Source organism: Lissotriton vulgaris, chromosome 7 (assembly GCF_964263255.1).
Source record: "Lissotriton vulgaris chromosome 7, aLisVul1.2, whole genome shotgun sequence".
Classification (NCBI taxonomy): domain Eukaryota; kingdom Metazoa; phylum Chordata; class Amphibia; order Caudata; family Salamandridae; genus Lissotriton; species Lissotriton vulgaris.
In genome coordinates this window covers 1425458950-1425477792 of record NC_141695.1, presented here as the reverse complement: position 1 = coordinate 1425477792, position 18843 = coordinate 1425458950, and the positions used below count along the sequence as shown (strand labels likewise).

At 39.6% G+C, this 18843-nt stretch overlaps 1 protein-coding gene across 2 annotated transcripts in view; it reads right to left on the bottom strand.

The window, feature by feature from the left end:
* Positions 1-18843, bottom strand: part of LOC147705755 (band 4.1-like protein 1) — a 644658-nt gene that overhangs the window by 92408 nt on the left and 533407 nt on the right. Inside the window, exons 12-15 of one of the 2 annotated variants that reach the window (XM_086932199.1) lie at positions 16263-16438; positions 10979-11136; positions 2895-2930; positions 422-616 (exon numbers count right to left, since the gene is read on the bottom strand). In XM_086932199.1, coding sequence (XP_086788325.1) covers positions 422-616; positions 2895-2930; positions 10979-11136; positions 16263-16438 — 565 coding nt within the window. The remainder of the gene's footprint in view (positions 1-421; positions 617-2894; positions 2931-10978; positions 11137-16262; positions 16439-18843) is intronic. The other variant, XM_086932200.1, reaches the window with a different exon arrangement.

Here is an 18843-nt window from a genome sequence, read left to right as displayed (position 1 = left end):
CGCCAAGATTTTGAGTACTACAAAGAAGTATTAACAGATTGAGAAACACCTGTGTTGGGGCAAAGATGGCAAAATTACAAATGCCTGATTTAACACTACCTAAACGACCTAATAGGACTGACATTTATTAGATAAAATCAAATAAGGAACAAAACAAAACAAATTACAACAATCTACAAAAAACACAAACATATTTAATTTGGGCTAAGCCATATTGACTTCAAAAGAAGAACACATCTTTTTGGCATTACTTCTGATCGGAGGCTTATGTTTAGCTCTGCTTAGGATAATGGTTTCTAGAAGTACAAAAGAATATAAGTGTAGGTGATAAAATAAGGATGAAATGGCTAGATGATGAAAAGAAATGAATGGGCAAACAAATAATATAAAATGTGTCATTCAACATTTATTTTTAACTGACCTCAGTGAGCTTCTCAGGTGTCCCCTGTGGTGACTCCTCCTGCTTAGGTGAGGAAGACGTGGGTGAGGAAGGCAACCGCTTTTCCCTGTTTTTCTCTCGATGCACCAACTTGCTGTTTGGCTCCTTCAACGTCCTCTTCAGTTCATTGATACTGGCTTGGTGCTTCAGCAAAACATCCTGAGATTTGTCTAAAAACTTTAGTAGAAAAGAATGGACAAGGAGAGATAGAAGAGGACAGAAGCTGTTAGAACCCAAACTTTAAGCTAACAATGTATTCATAATTTGCAGTAGGAAATATATTCATAAAAAGCTCAAACAACAGGATGGAATAAAGTGAGCCTACTCACCAACCATCATGATAAGTCACTCTCTACCATGGGGGAGAATGCATGGGAGTAGATTTTAAAAGCAATTCATGAAATGTGGAAAGGAAGAGAGTGCCTTGGTGATATGACCTTTGCTTACCCATGAAGTAGGAGTAAGAGTCACACAATAAGATATATGAAGATGATGAGTTCGTTTAAGAACCTAACTGGGCTATGGTTGATGAAGTAGAAATGGATGCTAAGTAGATGAGTGATCTGATGGCAGGAGAGTTAGGTGCAATCAAGAAAATTCCAATAATAATAACCACTTAGACTATTTATGGCATTTATTCAGGGTATGGAAAGGGTAATATAACGCCAGGAGGGATTGATAAGGGAATTGAACTAAGCAGTCATGTCAACCACAATATAAAATGGACACCATCCTTGGGAAAGCTCAAGTACAGTGAGAAAAGATACAGAAAGTATTGTAAGAAAGAGAGAGAGAGATATTGGTTAAGGAATGATCTCAAAACACATGCAAAATTGTAGAGAAGCAATATATGACAGTGTGTGATTCTATGGACATGCCCATGCAATGAGGAAAAGTGAATGGATTTCAATGGGATTTTGCTGAAGGCCTAACAAAATGAACCACTGCAAAACATGCATTTTGTCACAAGATGTAGGTTGCAAAACAAAGAATGAAACTATATCTATTGAAGACGAATATTTATAAAGAAGTGTACAATACCAAATGTATATACCAAGAGAATTGGTGGTCCATTTAGACACTTCTGTATTTTATGCATGCGCCTCTAGAATACAGATTCCAAAACTAGTTATGGATCTCTGAGTAAAAGTTTCCATGGCTGACATATGCTGCTATTTAACTCACTCATAAATGTCTGTATGTACTACACTTTTACACTTTGACAAAAGTAATCTATCCAGCAGAGACGCAACAGTAGTGCGTTGACAAAGTACTGAGGTATAGGTATGACACACAATCAGTTAGAGTTAGGAATATAGATCCTGTCAGATATCGGTTTCTCAGGAGGTCACTGACATCCCAATATGCTATTATCACTCAAAAAGAACAAAGATCCTAGTCTTGTGTCAATAGACCAGCCTGAAGAGTAGTAACAATCGATTCAAGATAAACTGGTTATTAGAAGATACCCCATTCTACCATGGACACCCCACTAGTCCAAGAACTCACAGGATAGGCCTGGCCTTCACAAACCATTTGCCCATAAATACCCAATTAGGGCTTGCAGCAATTACCCAATCAAGCATGGACACTCTGGCTGGAGAGCTTCAAGCCAAAGTGAAAACTAGGAGGGATATAGGTTTAAAGTGGAGAAGTGTGGCTCAGGGGTTAGAGGCGGCAGACCCGGAAGCTGAGATCGGTCCTGGACCAGGGTTCAATTCCCTGCCTCGGCGGGTCTTGGGCTAAAAATTCCACGGACTCGATAATTCTCGCTCCGGTGCCTTCTCGACTCACGGGTTCACACTCTGCGACTCTGGGCAATAGCTTGCTTAATCTCCACAACAGCCCCTCGCGGCGGGATGCCTGACTTTCACCTTGTGGATACCCGCTGGGGCTATCACACAGGGGAATATCAGGACGGGTTCCCTAAGCAAGCGCCGGGACACCCACTGCGGGTAGCTGTGCGCTATATAAGCTCAATTACATTTACATTTACATTACATTTAAATGTTATGAGTGGCAGAAAGAGGAATTGGGAAAGGTTTGAAAGAAAGAGAATTGTTCTATTTATTGGAATATCAGACGTTTGTTCTGGATAGCCAGGGGAGGGATTGTAGAAAACCTTGGCTTAATGCCACATTTTGTAAGTGCTGTAATATATTGTACAGATTATGAAACATTAACATTTCATAGGTGATATAGATACGGTTCTCTGAGCTCCAGATAATTACAAATGGCATTATGAAGGTCAGAATGCTTTATGAAGTGCTGACCTACAGATTACAGTAAAGCTCTAAGAACCTTAAAGTTAACAGCATAGTGATATGAAAGTCCAGGATGAGACGTCTGGTATTCCACTAAACACACATCTGGAGGAAGATAGATGCAGGTCATGCATTGTTGAGGTAACAAAACGTGCAGAAGGAGAGGGACTCCACGGACAAACGTTGAATACCTCCTGCTTGTGCCGAGGTGTAGTTTCCTGTTCCGACTGGCAGCGGATAGGGATTTAAAATAAGCAGTGGGGGATCAATGTGATGTTATAACATAGGCAGCCTGTCCACTTTAACCCAGGGAAGAATCTACAGTAATGCCAGTTGACTGCATTACCACTTTGTTCATTAAACTACTATCACTGTTTTTATGGAAGACTCTCCACCATAGACAACATATATTGATATGGAGTTCAGCAGAGTGAAGCCCCAACCAGCATTACCATGTTTATGAACTAGAACTCCCCCTATTGTTGGGAATACTCTTAGCAGCGGCATCCAACATTGTACAAATTTTTAGATCTATGGTTTCACTATTACTATATGGCACGATCAGCAGGCGCGCCACCATAGCTGAGTTGTGCTAATACTGCAAGACTCCTGCAACGTTATATTATGTTACTTTATTTTAGTAGCGATCATGTATTACCTGACCTTTTGATGCTTTTATTTTGCCAGTTAACAACTTCCTTTGTAGTCTGTCTTGAGCTTTGAGCCAAGCTCAAAATGCCTGAGTGTTCCAAGGATAAACTATACGCAAGCAAGGTGATGTATTTGTCTGTATGTGTTGTGTGTCGTCACAATGGAGTGTCGTCCAGGAGGAGGGGTGTTTGTCACCTTCCACCGAACACAGGGGTGTAGTAGGTAGGCACAGCTTGCGGATGAAAGAGAAGATGTAGTGTCATCTGACCGCATGTATAAGCAGTAGTGCAAGGTGTAAGACAAACAGTGTCATTGGAGGAAGTTTGCATGTGAGCTTTATTAGAAGAGGTGAGGCAGATAGTCCCGTTAGAGGAGCTTCAAAGGGGGGGCTATGCCCTGTGACCTACTTCTGAACCAATGTGTAAGGCTATGGGTAGTGAATATGTGTGCAAGTGTGTGTGTGTATGAGGTTGGTAAACAGCATTACCTGAAGAAGCTGCGGTAGCGTGGAGGCTGTGAGGCTTTGAGTGCGGTGTTCTCTGATTCTATGTGATGGAGTGTCACATGGAGATAGTGGAGGTCTGCAGTGTGGTACCATATAGTAAGAGTGGTATGGTTTGTAATTGGTTCTGCACAGCAGAAACCTGTGGTTGCTATAGGAATCTAACTGAGATTCCTCTCTCACAGTAGCATTAGCAAATGGTATATACTCATCACAATGTCTGGCTGTTGTGATGGTGACAAAAACAGACAGTTTTATAAGATATCTAAGTAACTAATTAGCACAGTAGACAACATCACAGAAAAATTAAATTACATCACATTACTGCTGACCTTTGTGACACCATAGGAACTTAAACACAATACAATCATATATATTGTAAGATTCTGATGCCATGGCAGGGTAGGACAAGACATAACCAGACCTACCCCACAATCTGAGTGACACCAATTGAAATACAATCTAGCTAAGTGAGCTGACTCCAATATCTTTATTCTCCAACTCACTTAATAAATTACCCACATTCCCTCAAAAAACCTTTATAGACCCCAGACTGATAAAACACTTGTTCAAGCTACATTTTCTTCGATTTTGAGAACCAAACAGTTATCGCCCAAAGGCTCCAGATAACTAGAATTCTTTAGAGCTATGAGAAAGATTGTGATCATGACAGCTGGAACATGTTCCACATGTGATAATTTTATTACATTCATAAAGATGCCTGCTAAGATTATATACTCCCTTACTTTTGTGGGCCATAATAATTCACTCTTCAGTTGTTATTAGAATGGTGACAAGGCAAAGTCAAGCCAATGCTGCGGATCACTGAAATAATATAGACTGCCAAAATATCGACCTGCAAAAATATCGTTGCCAAAATATCGACAGACAAAATATCGACTTTCTATCTACAAACAGGTAAGTACAAAAATATCGACTACAAAATATCGTTAACAATAATATAGATGTAAAAAATATCGACTTTATTAAAAACAGTGTTAAATTAAATTAATATTAAATTTTAATTACTAACATATACTTACAAATACTTAAATTAAATTATAATAATTAAATAATAAATGAAAATAATAAAAATAATTTTTTACAATCTTATTTGTTGACCCTGAACCCTAAAATATACCCCTTTACCCAAAAACCCAAAACTGACCCTGAACCCTAAAAATACCCCTTTACCCAAAAACTAAAAACTGACCCTGAACCCTAAAAATGCCCCTTTACCCAAAAACTAAAAACTGACCCTGAACCCTAAAAATGCCCCTTTACCCAAAAACTGAAAACTGACCCTGAACCCTAAAAATGCCCCTTTACCCAAAAACTGAAAACTGACCTTGAACCCTAAAAATGCCCCTTTACCCAAAAAACTGAAAACTGACCCTGCACTCTAAAAATGCCCCTTTACCCAAAAACTGAAAACTGACCCTGAACCCTAAAAATGCCCCTTTACCCAAAAACTGAAAACTGACCCTGAACCCTAAAAATGCCCCTTTACCCAAAAACTGAAAACTGACCCTGAACCCTAAAAATGCCCCTTTACCCAAAAACTGAAAACTGACCCTGAACCCTAAAAATGCCCCTTTACCCAAAAACTGAAAACTGACCCTGAACCCTAAAAATACTCCTTTACCCAAAATTTATCAATATTATTTAATTACCAAATAATTATTAATTAACAATAACAATAAAGTAAATATATTAGCACATTAGCTGTAATTATTTTAATAATTAATATTATTTTTTCCCAATTAATTACTTAACAATAACACAAAATTATATATATTTAAATGTACTCTAATTAATGTAATTAACTAATTACAATTAATCAATTACCAATTAATTACTAATTCAAAATATGTACAAAATTATATTAATTAATTAACTAATTATTATTAATTATCAATTAATTATTAATTATAAATATTTACAAACATATATTAATTAATTAATTATTATTACATTACTTCCCACCCTATTCCCCTATAAACCCACAACCCGCTACAGAATTACATAACACAATTATTAAAAAAACAAAATACATTTAATAAAATATTTTATAACATTAATACACACTTTTCACACATATTATTACATAAAAATACACTATAAAATATTATATATTATTAAAAATTCGATATTTTTGCTATCTATATTTTATACAGTCGATATTACTTCACTTACCTGAAAAACGATATTTTTGTAGTCGATATTATGTCCAGTCGATATTTTGTCCAGTCTATATTTAAAACTCGATATTATGTCCAGTCGATATTTTGGAGTCAATATTTTGTCTGTTCACCCAATGCTGCATCACATGCCCATTACAAATTATAAAAGCACTGGCCAGCAGAGCTATTGTCTGGAAAATAGTTTGTGATCCACAGCGAATGGTTGGTCCCAGATGGAACACGTGATTCTGGCACTATGATAAGAGAAATGATGGCAAAATAAAAATCAAAGCTGGTTAATTAATACCAAGCTGACCAGGTTGACAAAGGTGATAAGGTACAGAGATACTTGATTAAGCATTTCCAAGTGATTCCTGAAAACTTTGCTCAAAAGTCTTAAAAGGTAATGGCTTTGAAGGAATTTGAAAGCTAGGAGCCTGGCATGTGGAGCATTCCGACCTAAAGCATGCTATCTCACCAGGCTTCAGCAAATCTGTATTAAGAAGTCAACGCTGACACTTCATTGATCTGCCTGGTGTCAGCATTTTAGAGAGGCCTTATGAATGATGCCCAGGGTCCTGCATTTGACCTTTGTGTGGTCAACAGCCCGCAGAGCAATGAGAGCACAGGCGAGATGTGATAAAACAATGGTTCCTGAACTAATATATTTTGGAAAAATCATACAAAAACAGAGACGTCACTCTGCTGGTCCATTTTCTTCCTGAAGCCTCCCTCGCTAGGGACCTGTATAATCTGTTGTCCCTGGTTTTTCTCAAGCGCCTTTAGTGGGATGCCTCTTGCACCCTGATCTATTGCACCTAGTGTGATCATCGTGTGGCTTATGCTCCTAGTACATGGCTCCTAGTTTATCGGCTACCTGATTGCTATCTATATTAGACTCTTTTATGACTGCTACTGGACCAAAATCACTGCACGGATGCTTTATTATCTTGTTTTCCAGATTGTTTACTAGGGCTGTACACTATGACCTGAGTGCCTTACTAACTTGCAATCCACTCACTGCTGCCTACTATTCTGTTTTCAACAGTGTGTATACTCACCCTCTGGGGTGCTATAATCTTATTCGAATCGTCATTGCACGGCTTCAATATTATTGCTTCCTGATTGTTTTAGTGTGCATACTCCTGTGCGTTTACTACCCTATACGTTTTTCAACAGTGTGTTTATCCTACCTACTGTTTCTGTAAAGCGCTCTGATATCTGCAAAGATCTTGTTCGCGCTATATAAAACTTTAAATAAATAAATAAATAAATAAATGCTGTACTCAGGGAATCGCTGTTACAGTTGTGGAACTCCACTGTAAGAGTACCTTAGCCTTTGCAGCTCACCCGGTAGGACCGTAACTCATGCGGCACCATAATGGCCCCAGACCCACTTTATGGCCTTTTCTCACTGAGTTGTCTCACATCTTTGTGTTCGTTCTTCTGGTGTGATATTGACTGAAGCAGTACAATTTCTTTCAATTCTTGTCAAGTTCTCTCGAGATCACATACTCTTCGTTGCCATACAATGTATAATATTTCTCTCTCTATCTTTATGCAATGTAATTTTGGATGAATAAATATCTATGTTTAAAAGCTCATAGTAAAAGTATCCTGGTATAACACGTTTCTTTGACTTGTTACCTGATTCATGGTTTTTTAATTTGATTTTTCCAAAATGTCTTAGTTCAACAACTAATGGTTTGTCTTATTTCTTTATCGCAGGTTCCTGGTTAATTCAATAGGCTGTTCTTGTATTAGCATATAGGCAGTGCTTTAAATGGGCAGGTACTGTCCGGTACAGAGTACCTGCACTTCTCAGCACTGTTGCAATACATTTAATGGGAGCGTACCAGCACTTCTTGGCAGCAGTGGCCAGTGCAGGTAAGAGCGGTGAGGCGGTGAAGCCAGGTTCGGGGAATTCGACAGACGACCACAAAGGAAAAATAAATAAATAATTATTTTTCCCTCGTGTTCGTATGTCAAAATCCTACCCCACCCGGCCCTAAATTTCTTCCCTGCACGGGCCGCAGCTGCTTCTTGGGAGCAAACAGCTACTCTGACTAGGAAGTACCTGCACTTCTACATTTCTATTTAAAGCGCTGAATATATGTGACAGTGTGAGAAACAGAATAAGGCGTCACAGTCTCCGTGGTAGGCAAAGCAAACCTATCCGTTTCAACAGCAGATCTCAGATAAGCTTCCACAGGTGATGCAGGATTTAAGGGCACACTTTTATGTGTGCCGAGAGCCTGTGCACTAGCAGTCAGTTTACTATTGTCTGCCATAAGCTAACTTCTCTGACAGAGTGTTCTGCTTTACAGAGTTCAGGAATACAGTCTCCTGGAGGAAGTGACTCCACTAATGTACATTTTGCTGTGGCGTGTACCCATCCAATGCCACGCTGGGAGCATATGAATGTATACTGATGCCTGTAGCACGGATATGTTGTTAGTGTCCCACGCTTCCGCCTATGTGCCTCTCCCATCGACATAAAATGCTATTCAAATCAAAGCTCGAATTGGGCGGGATCTATGCCCATACTTTTTTAATTTAATAAAACTAGTTCCACTTATTTTTGTTAAAAATTAACCATCCCAGAATGCTTGATACAGACATCTTAAATGGCTAGGCTGAAAGTGAATGGGAGGGGGTCTCCTATGGTGCTAACGGGGGAACAGAGAGCTAAAGAAGACACCGGTATTCTCACTGGGGTGCCAGCTACCTGAAAAAATGTAAATGTGTGCGACTGGTTAATCATTAGATGTAAAGTTTGCTTGGGAGCCTGCTTAGTCTTTAATTGATGGATGAGGACAGAGATAATCTTTTTGAGAGGTTACCAGCTGATTTCTGGAGTTCTTGTTTTAATTGACACATGAAAAATGTGCCCTAGGTGCAGTCTAGTTGTCTATTAATAAAATCAATACGTTGGAAGAACTCATTGTATTTTAAACCTATACATGTTTGCACATTTTGCAGCAGCCTATCTTATGTTATGTCTATTGCAAATTTAAAATATTAACTTACATATTCATAATGCTTTCTGTCACAGGCTGGGAACTCATAGCACTAAAAATACACAAATCACTATTACCCACTGCACCAACCAATATTCTATACCGTAGCTCTCTGGTTACACACACAACCATCTGCAGTGATGACATTAGCCAACGGAGGATTCATAAGGGAAAATAGTGCATTTTACTCTGATTAGTTTACCTTGCATTTATTTTTCATTTAAGGTGTGTGCATTATTCTATATGTTCTTACCTGACAGAGACAGGCTAAAAACATAGTTGCAGATTATTTTTTTAATATTAGCCCCATCGTTGACCACGCTCCTAAACTCACTAATAACCCCTCATCCACCATTGCGCTCAGGATCATACTTCCCACACTGTTGTAAATTCACTTCGACTGCTGTTTCAAATAAATATAACTCTCCGTTTTTAGGAAGTTTACAAAGAGGGACTCAGAGAGCCATGAAGAGAAAAGAAAAGACAACATTGTTTTATATACATTGAGTATGTGTGTGTTTTGCGTACAACAAACTGTTAGTATATACAGTGTGCACCCATCTGTATCTGTACCAGTATAAGGGACATTTATACAAATAAGGTATTTTCGCCACCAAAGGCAATGAGGCACTTTCCTAACGATCACCCGTGACAATGTGGCTTCCTTTATTGCTTATACTACCACTCCAGCCCCCCTTTACTCCCTTTGGTGGTGGTCACCTGGTTAGCCACCTAGCTTGGCTTTGGACCATTATTGAATGTGTATGTGAGCAAATGAATGTGTCCATTCATGTAGATGGGATGCAGTGAGTCTGTGTGTGAATATGTGTGTGTGTGTGTGGTTGTGTGTGTGTGTGCGTGTGTGTGTGTGTGGGTGTGTCGCGTGTGTGGATGTTTATTCATATACACCTGTTTGTGTGGCTTGCTTTATCCATGTATCACTGTTTATAACATCAATAATTCAATTTGCATGGAGTTAAGACTAGCATCATTTCCAAATGATATGCTGATCTTGAGCACTTTGAGCACTTAAACATCTACACCTGGATCTATTTAATAATACTGGGCGGGACGGCTTTTTGTGAGACCCTGTGTTGTTGAGCGTAAAAGCCATGTCTGATGTGAATTTAGGGTTTGGGTAGGTAAAGTAACACTGAATGAAAAATGTGATGCAAGTAATTCGGTGAAGGGGCAATGCAACATATTCCTATCTATGTATCTCATGTGCTATTGCTCGTCACCGAGGCTGCAGGAGTAGTATGTGACAATCACTTACTGTGCTCCTTGTTGTCATAACAACAATCTATGAAAATGAATTGCATGCCTCAACGTTTACCCAAAGAAGATACAGAACTTGGCCGTACGTCCTGGGGAAAGAAAATGAGTTGACCACAACGGGTTATCACTTTGTTACACTGTGTTTCAAGAAATTAATAACTATGGAATTCCATATATATTTCTAAGATTTGGAAATCTGTATTGTATATGATTTTATGTCTATAAATGCTATTCATCATGACTGTGCTACTTCAATAAATTTAGCCTATGGTAAAGAAAAGGATGTGGAATCTGAGGAGATAGGCTGCTACAGTCACACTGGCATAAAATGGCTGGGCACTTCTATTTAAAAAAGAAATATTTGCAAGATATAGACTGATACTCTCATGTGGGAAGACGGCTATAAGAACACATCATCCTAAACACTGGCACAGTATTACTGTGTCCGGCAACATGGTATTTCTTACAAATTGGTTGGAATGTCTGCATAGGAATTGCAAAAGATCCATTGGGATATATTTTAGTGCCAAGAGAGTCCTATCTCTCAATTAGTAACTGACTAATAGCATCCATCTTGTCCTCCTTTTCCTATGATCAAATCATTAACACCCCACCCATTCCCCAGGCCGACACATCCACACCTTCAGCTCCTTGATCTTGGTAGGTGTCGTAACCTCATCCTCATCGTCGGCTTCGTGCTTGTTCCTCATCCCATCCATCTCCATGTCCCCATGGTCCCGTTTATCGGACTCTAGGCCACCATCATGGTTCTCACTCACTGAAGTGGGCCGGGAGAATTCTGCAAAGGTAAGCACAAATTTGGTGAGACTATTCGGATCTTCTGGACAACAACCAGTTGGAGGTCTGTAACTCGCCCCTACTAAATAGTGACTTCAAACCTGACTTCATTTTGGAATTTGTGAACCCCAACCTATATTAAACCATAGAAACATAATATGCATCACTGCCTTCCAACTCCTTGGTATCTCACATTTCGCATGTAACGCATATTGAATTCCATAAAATGTCCCTTAAAGGAACCTTTCCACAACACTGAGACCAAAAAACCACAAACCCATTGAAGAAGGCAATCTCATTTCTGCATCACTGCACATATACACTGCCATTGAGTCCTAAATGAATAATTGCCGTTTCTCATCATTAGCATGATGTTTCAGGCATGCTAATGGTTCTAACATCCTGGATTCTGCTTCACTTTCTTAACATCAGTGGTGTTTTCTCCGAGCCTACTTCACAAGTCACATTGACTTGCATAAAGGTCTCACAAATTCCTCAACCAAACGACTTGATATAAATGACAGTGAGTATCACTAATTGAAACTGCATTGAGGTGGAGCCCTCCTCCATCCTGCACTCATTTTCTTGAGCTCTTCTAATTTTTTTCCCCACATCTCACAAAATTAGCCACTTCAGTGGAATTTCTTTTGTCTCATACGCCTAGCTTCAGATGCCTGTCATTTGTTTGTGCATCTGTCATTCACTCAGAATTGACATCATATATCACAATATATATATCCCTTTAGCACCAGTCCTATAAACTTGCATAGGGATCCCTTGCTGATGCGCTAATACCCTTCAATGTACAACCTGTCGTTACAAGCCTCATTATTTTCAATAGAGATCTTTGTCTATCACCTGATACTCTTCAACAGAGTCTCATTAACATAATGTTGGTCTCTATAAATTCAGTGTTTGCTTATATGTCACAGCCTGCACAAACTAATAGAGTTTCATTTGTTTCCATATTTCTCGCGTCTTACTTATAAAACGAGCTGTTTTATTCATTATCGACCTCAACTCCCTACTGTGTATGCCAGATTTACAATGTGTCTAAAGGGAATTGGCTGACAAAAGCAAGTCCAAATCTCAGTTGAAGTAAGGTGTACTCAGCATAGGAGGTGTCCTTTGCTACTAAAGCAAATTGTGCCTCAGGTCATGAATAAGGTGCACTATCAGATCCAAGTGAGATTTCCATAGAATAATAGCAACATGTGCTGTAGGTCCCGCTTAAAATGAAATGGCATGTCACATCAGGCTTTACAATAACGGGTTAGCAAACTGAGGGGTAGGTCAAGTCTGAGGTACAATGACGGAGCTACCCAAGATTTATTATAAGCCATTTATAGTCAATGCACCAACATGCATCTGAAGGTTCTTGATGACGCATGGTTTAGAATTCCTTTGGACTGAGAGGGCAAAGTGGCAGGGACAGAGTGTGTAGGCCCATCTCTTATACCAATGGGTTAACCCATAGAGGTAGGATTTCTGAATGGGCGAACCTTAAAAACTCAGTTAAAATTAAGGTGTTCTCCGATTATCTTGTAGCCCAGGATTTACAGCATCCCATAGGCTGATCACAGGTACTACAATGGACCCCCTATGACCACATACATCCTGAAATCTAGGCTCTTGAATGGGGCAAGATGCGGCCAGGGTCAGACTGGGACAGAAAATAGGCCCAGGCACCAAAAAAAAGTGGCATATGTTTGGAAATTGAGTCAGCTTTGACCTTAGAAAGACATGATGTATACATGTTTTGAAAGGTATGAAAGATTGCGTGGAATTGAGCTTTCTGCAGGCAATGTTTGTTTTAATATCCGGGAAATCAACAGTAAAATCTAGCCCCAGCAAACCTTAAAAATAAAACAGGCCCACAAACAGCTCAAATACTGTCTCACACACTGATCTGTCAGATCAGCCCATCGAGCACTGCCTGATTGCCCTATAGACCAGTCCGACCCTGGCTGTGGCCGACTTTAACTTTCAGGTCAGTTTGGAAGCTGCAATCATTGTAGATTGTTTGAAGAAAAGGTGAGAGTTGTAAACCTTTCACATGCTACCACTGTCAATCAATGTAAGAGAGTCCTGTTAATAGAAGCAAGATCCCGAGGTCTCAATTTGCAGATAACCCAGACAAGCTCGATTCTGCACCTGGAGCAGCCAGGCTGAGGTATTCATACTGCCTTTGATGTAAAAAGAATAGCAGTACTCAATCTGAAATAACAGCAAACACCATTGCTCTGATGAGGGTGGCACAGATTTGAGCATTTAATGTAAAATGTTCTAAGCTTGCTGCAAACAAGTTGCATCTTTCATTCACGTATCAAATCAGTTCTTAGCAAGATATGTCAAGGTTCAATCAGGCACCAATATTTTGATATGCAGAATGAAAGTTGGAGAGAAGCAAACAGATTCAGAAAAGGCGGAGTACCAGACCAGCAGCACAACTTCCACCTTGAACCCATTTAGGATCAACATGCTAAGCTGCGTCTTCTTGTGATGTCCAGATGCCTCTGTGAGCTTGTGTTGTTCACAACACTCATCACGTGAAAGGCTATACGAGCATCATTGGGACACGTCCATAAACCCAGTTCTTGCTTTCTTGGTATCTCAGCCACTGGTTGGATGCAGATGTTAAACAAAGGTTTCAAGGGAGGTGGCCATTGAGGTGCATCACAAGTAGAACTAGGCCTTTTGCGTTTCAAACAATTCCTCCAACAGATCTAGCAAAATAAACGTAATTAACTTGCCTTCGTCCCTGGCTAACAAAGGTTCATCTAAATGTTTAGTATCAGCAAGTCCACAAAGGAAACTAGACAGCAGTTTTTATAGCTGTCCACAGACAGTAAATGGTCAAAAGAGCTAATTTAAAAGTAGTTGGTATGTCCACTACAATAAAAACCACATGAAGAGTCGCCACGATTGTCAGGGCATGGCAGTTATTGAACTATGTTCCAAAGTGGAAGAGGATTAGCACAGTCCTTCAGTGAAATGTGTGACTTGTAATCAATACATTTTCCCAACTAGACAGAGTTTACCAGTGTTACAATCCAGATGGAGTTATCGGTCAATAGACATTCTGTCTGAGCCCTAGTGGTTTTTATGATCTTGGTTCCTTTAGTCTCAAAGAAAGAAGCCAGGCTCTCAGCCATCCCAAAGGAAGACTTAATAACTATGTGCATATATAATGCGTGCATACTGGAGTTGTTAGCTCTTTGAACAACTTAAGCAACAGGAAACATTCTCATTAACTTTGGCACAGATGCCCCTATTTCTCTAGAATTTAATTGTTTGAAGAACTTTGAGTGATCCTACTAGACAACCCATCTGGCTCCTTGTGCAATTTTCTTAATTTGCCATCTGATTGTTCCCATCTAACTCTGACAGCAAACAAGTATTCACTAAACTACAAAGCCATTTTATGAGAGCTCATTTTGGTCGAAATATCAATTGGATGTGCTATTTGGTGAAACACTGTCACTCGAGAAGAAGTGAAGTAGAAAATGAGATCACCAGAAGGACTAATGAAGTCAACAACCAAGCTGAAGTCCTCATAGAAAATTGAATTTCAATATCATGAACTTTGAAGGCTAGGAGGTGATGGAGAGATAGGCTAGAGATAATAAATGATCAGAATTGTGTCATTTTTATAAATCCCAGGTCAGACCCAACCAGTCCAGTAATCTGAGAATGCACCAAAGTGTCCAGGTACAAGCAGACACCACAAACAATAAAGACAATCTTGAAAAGACTAGTCTTCAAACCTTTCTTAAAGAATATTAGAACGTTTACCAACCTAATATCTACAGTGAGTTTATTCTACAAACTGCACTCTCACAACATGAAGTGACTGGTTGCGTGTCATATTCCTACAATATCAAAGGTTGTTAAGACGCCTCATGGATATAGATCTGATGATTCTGCTTGGGACATAAACAGCCATTTAGCTCATGGCCTTAGAAATTAGTGTGTCTTGGCAAATGCAGTCTACAATTCTCCTCATCATCAGTCACTCACTGCGACTTTGCATCCTCTTGCTATCCATCTCACATCCTTTATAATCTCCTTCACCATAGTCTGCACGACTCGCGCTAGTTTACATACAAGGGAGATGGACATGTTTTGTGATAGCCAGAACTAAAGTAGTGTTAAGCCTGATTGTGTTTTAGGTAGAGGAAGGTTCAATGTAGATTAAGTATAATGGATAATCCTTCTGGAGGATGAGGCATGTGCCCATCACCCAGTATACACTATCAATTGTTCTTGCGCATAATGAAAATGCATGCACCCTTCATCCAATGAGAAGGACTGGCTTTCAGCCTGCAAGCCCTGACAACGTGGGAAAAAGGAATCCATATTGGATAAGGCACGCCAGAAAAAAAACTCTATCCAAGGAGCAGAATGAATTGACATCATAATGGACCATAGGATTTCAATACTAATCATTTAAGTGGGAGAGTCTGTGTATGTGCATCGACATTTGGTATAGACGGAGCTACGGAATCAATATGAGAGGGTAAGATATGTATACATATATATAATCATTGAAACCTTCTTAAGGTCAAAGAATTCTGCACTGTCTCTACTAGGCCTTGCTGAAATCTGGTACCAAGTTCTTCAGCACACGGAACATTCACAAAACTTTGGGTAGGCTGGAAGACAGTGGGCTGCTTTCAAGGCTGGGAGCGATAAACCTATCAAGCCTTGTTAGTAGTCTTGAAACAGCTCTGCATTATTTTCCTACAAACACAAATGACTGAGAGTATTGCACCTTTTTTTCTGAATTATTGGAATAACTTTCTTCATGAATTCTGGAAAAACCTACGGCTGTGTAGCGAATGCATTTCTAAAACTGGAAAGTAAAATTATTGGTTTAGACTTATTTAAAAAACAAAAAATAGTGTCAGCCCTGCCTTTCTCAACCCTCTTCCTCCCACTAACTGCAGTAGAGGAAGTCACGCTTGCTAATTTTGTGCAATATGGAAATGGTATTAAAACCTATTTGCAGGCAGTTTTTAGCTGTCAGATCAGCCATGTTATGACCACTTTCCTTCATAAAACCACACCCACTCCTCTAACCACCAAAAAAGCAGTTGTACTTGATGCTTCAAGTGCTGTACATACCTCCATCCAAGCTGCGAGACAAGGTGTATCTTTTGCTAGAGGAACGCTCAAAAAAGGGAGCAGGCCGATCAATGAGTGCACTTGCTTCCTTGGTCTGAGCCTGTGTCCTGCCGCTGTACCGGAATTTGGAACCCATCACCAAAAATCCCTTGGGAGGAGGTTCTGGAGACACCAACCTGAAAAGTAAGTACAAGAAGAGGATGTAGCAACAAAGAAACTGACAATTAAAGAATTTTTTTTTATTTTATTGCATTTTACTACTCTAGCTCTGCCCCACTGTTTATTCTCACTTACATATCTTCAGCCCTACAAAATAGTGATAAGCTATTATGGATGGTTTAGTTGTACTCTTAATTAGAAACAAAAAGATTCATTTATCGTTTTACATCTAGATTTTTTGTCTGGGGGTTTCTACGTGAAATAGGGTGTTCATAGAGGCTGCCACCATCAGCATCCCTCTCTCAAGAAATTGGGGTCTAAAAATATGTTGACCATGAGTAGCCTCACCTTGAACTAAGAATGTTTTATATAAATCAAGATGTGTAAGTTAATGTGGGTTGGTAAAACCACCAGGCCTCTTTTCATCTGGTAAGTTTGGTAGCAATCGTGAACATTTGAGAAACTGTTATAAATCAAATTTATTGGCAGATTTGTTTTAAAGATGAGATATACTGAATACTAAATCTTGCGTCAGGCCTCGGAAGGTTTTCCAAGCTGTCCAAACATTCTGTTTGAAGCCATTGGCGTAGCTAGGGGAGGGTGGGTGGTCTGTCCCGAGTGTCACTTTTTTGAGAGTGGCTGTGAGACCATGAGCACAAGGTAAGTTTTGATTTTTCTGTATTCTCTCTCGTCGCTGCGTTCGCTCGTTGTCGTCTGACGCATGAACCCCCCCCCCCAGTTGTCGTTCACCAGCACCCCCGTGCTTTTACCGGAACAGGGCAGCAAACTGTTGTGTCGCCCTGTGCACCAAAAGCACCAGCTACGCCACTTCTTTGACCCTATGATATTTGGGCATTTTCAACCTGGGATTGCCTTTTTAAACTATTAACATATTTTCCCTTTAATTAAGTATCCACTTTTCTATGTTTGAGGACTGTTTTTCATTGTTTTTTCCACATATTTACACATAAATGCTAAAATAATTGACGTCAGTGATGGTAATATGACTCACAAATATAAGTACAATTTTTAGCAGGATATTTAGCACACAACTTCCAGATCTACTTGCGCGTGCTAGTTCCCCAACAGCACTGTGTTATATCCTACATAAATATTTTACATGTATTCCAGCCTTGCTGCCACTAGCTGCTCAGCCAGAGTGTATCTTGGTAATAGAATGTTGGTGTGCCTGTGATGCGTGGAATGCCTGGGTGACTGAGTGGGGTGAATGTGGCAGTTGGAGATGGGCTGAGCAGCTAGGGAGGCTGCTCCTGGTGGGGCTGGTACCACACTAGGCTGGCTGGAGTACAGAGATGTTGTTACCTTAACTGATGACTTATTAAACAAGACCTAAGAATACATCCTGGCTCCTAGTGTATTTTCAACCGACAACACAACACACTGCTTTTCAGAGTGTAAAAGATTTTGACATTTACAATAGGTGGTTCTATATTAGTAAACATATTTTTTACACAAACGTATTCATGTGAGTAGATCAAATTCGGTGGGATGTGATTGAGTAATGCAGTGAAACTTTGTGCACATACACAAACGTACTTGTTTGCAGGTAGTCACAAACTTAATATCCATCCTTTCTCATTCTGGGAATGGCTCAGAAAGGAAGTCCTGACAACAGATGGAACAAGCATTTGCAATGCAATAGGTCTCGCATTAGGAAAGTTTGAGCTATTGGTATTGTAACTGACAATGTTTTTATTTATGTGTTGGTTTTGAAAATAGGGAAATGAACAGCTTTGTCATTTACAATGTCAATAGTTATACCTTTCGCAAATGTGACACCTATAGCATTTGTAATGCAATATGTGTTGTATTTACGTGAGTTAGATGTATTAATATTACAAATAACAATGTTTTTTATTTCTTTTAAATAATTAATACTTAAAGTTATTGTAATTTATAATGGCAATAGCTTAACTTTTGTAAATAACTTTTGTGAAGATAATGTTCAGTGTATTTTATTGTGATGAAAATCCAAGAACAGAAGTGAAATATTAACTTTTTTGTGACATTTGTAATAAAGCTTGAAACATTGAGAGAACATATTTGAACCAGTTGTTGTTGAATGGTTGCACAGATTGATGCTGTGGTGGCGCTGAGTGATGTTGTTGTGGTGACGAGTGGGGGCTAATGTGTGAGGGGGCAGTGTGTGAGGGTGCAGTGTGTGAGGGTGCGGGGTGTGATTGTGCTGTGCGCCCTAAAGTAGTGTGAGTGAGTAATGTGTGAGTGGGCAGAGTGTGAGTGGCCAGTGTGTGAATGGGCAGAGTGTGAATGGGCAGAGTGTGAGGGGAAGAGTGTGAGGGGGAAGAGTGTGAGGGGGCAGTTTGGAGTGGGCAGTGTGTAAGGGGGCAGCCCTATAATACTGAGGTCTAAAGTAACTATTGTTTAGATGTACTACAGTTTA